Source organism: Camelina sativa, chromosome 17 (assembly GCF_000633955.1).
Source record: "Camelina sativa cultivar DH55 chromosome 17, Cs, whole genome shotgun sequence".
NCBI lineage: Eukaryota > Viridiplantae > Streptophyta > Magnoliopsida > Brassicales > Brassicaceae > Camelina > Camelina sativa.
Genome location: NC_025701.1, coordinates 24123995 through 24126076, shown reverse-complemented (window position 1 = coordinate 24126076; position 2082 = coordinate 24123995). Strand labels below are relative to the sequence as shown.

Below are 2082 nucleotides of genomic sequence, written 5' to 3'. Positions count from 1 at the left end.
AATCTTTAAGTTTAAAGTTTGCAACTTTTAGCTCCATAGGACTCGCTTGTTCTTTTTGGTTTAATTTGGTGCATGCTTAGGATTGTCTTTCATTCGCTTAGGTTGTTAGAATTCGTATTTGTTCTTCGTGTTCATATCTCTGTTCCTTTGTGTTCTTGCGAGTTCACTTTTAGATCCATAAAGCTAGTTTCGCGTTTTATTTTTTTGTGTTTCCGGTCTTAGGCATAAAGCAATTCTTGTCGCGTAGCACTTTTACTTTTGCTTTTGCTTTATTTGTTTTAGTCATAGGGTTGGATGTGTCATAGCTGTCCTCAATCATTGTTGGTGAAACAAATCTTTGTGTGGTCCTTTTGAACGTGTGAGACTCACGTGTGGTATTCTTTTTGCGAGGTTTAAATTCAAACTTATACCGCGGAGCCACGCCACGTCACCAACAACCAGTCCGTACGATGGCCGAAGAAGTTCCACCAGCGCCACCAGAGATTGGTGTCACCCTCGCCGCATTACAAACCGGCCTAGAGCAACTTCCTGATCGCCTCACGAGGATTGAACTTATGAATCCTCCTCGCGAAGATCCGTTACCCGCGAGGCGACCACGACGCGAGCCAGCGAGTGATCAGTCCGATGAGGACTTTGAACCGAGGCCTAGACGACGACACCGCTATGATGATCAAGACGACGAAGGTCCGAGACGTTATGAGCCGAACCACAAGATGGTCCCACCAACGTTCGCAGGCAAGTCAGACCCCGAGGCCTATCTTGAATGGGAAAGTCGCATGGACCACTTATACTCGTGCCATGCCTATCCGGAGCTACGAAAGGTCCAATATGCGGTGGCACAATTCACCGATCACGCCCTTACCTGGTGGGATCGACTGGAGGCTGAACAACGACGCAACCGCGACCGACCTATCACTGTTTGGGAGGTCTTGAAAGCAGAGATGCGAAGGCGCTACGTGCCTCCCTACTACCACCGCGAGCTCCAGAAGAAGTTTCGGCGACTAACGCAAGGCGCACGGAACGTGGAGGAGTATTACGAAGAATTTGAACACTTGCGCAACCGGTTGCAAGTCGATGACTCCGAAGAGTCACTCATGGCTCAGTTCTTGGACGGATTGCAAGAACGCATTGCACGCAAGGTCGAGCGCCAACCCTATCAAACCTTTGAGGAGTTATTGCATCTCTCGGTGCAAATTGAGACTCAAATCAAGAAGAAGAGCGCCTCTGCGCCTCGTGGCCGAACTCAAGGAGCTACCAATTGGACTCCTAACGCGTCGCCATCAAACCGATTGCCGGAAAAACCAAAGGCGACCAGCGCGGACTCAAGGTTCAAACCTAGGGAGCCGGCCACCAATGAGCGCCAAGATCCGCGACGCAACACCACCGACGTCCGGAGCCGCGACATTGTATGTTTCAAGTGTCAAGGGAGAGGCCATTACGCTCGTGATTGTCCGAACGCACGGACAATGATACTGACCGAGGCTGGCGAGATCGAGTCCGACGATGAGGCCACCAAAGAGATTGTGCGAGGAGAAGCCGAGCTGGAAGAAGCTGTTACAGAACCCGAGGTGGGAGAACTGCTCATGATACGCCGCATCCTGAACGCTGGTGTAGCCACGGATGCNTTCGTAGTGGTTTATTTTGATGATATATTGGTATATAGCTCTAGTTTGATTGATCATGTTAAACACCTAGAGGCCGTCTTGTNAACCAACGTGACAACATTTTCCACACGAGATGCACTGTAAGTGGTCGCGCTTGTGGCTTGATCATAGATGGAGGTTCTTGCACTAACTTGGCAAATTCCAGTCTTGTCAAGAAACTTTCTCTTGAAACCACAAACCANTTGCTGCTAATGAATTGGTCTTTTTAGGCTTTGTTGTGAGTTCGCAGGGCCAGNGTAAAGGAACAGGTCACGGTCCCATTCAGTATCGGTCCGTATAAGGATCAAGTCCTTTGTGATGTAGTGCCTATGCAAGCTAGCCACCTTTTATTGGGGCACCCATGGNCCACGCCAACGAGCATCACTCAAGTCCGATCGTTCCACGGCCTAGCCAGCTTTTACCGGAGGTTTGTGCAAGA

At 49.7% G+C, this 2082-nt stretch overlaps 1 protein-coding gene across 1 annotated transcript in view; it reads left to right on the top strand.

Moving 5' to 3' along the window:
* Positions 450 to 2082, top strand: part of LOC109129944 — a 2224-nt gene continuing 591 nt past the window's right edge. The window contains exons 1-2 of the mRNA XM_019238989.1: positions 450 to 1744; positions 1894 to 2070. Of these exons, the coding sequence (XP_019094534.1) occupies positions 450 to 1744; positions 1894 to 2070 (1472 nt within the window). The remainder of the gene's footprint in view (positions 1745 to 1893; positions 2071 to 2082) is intronic.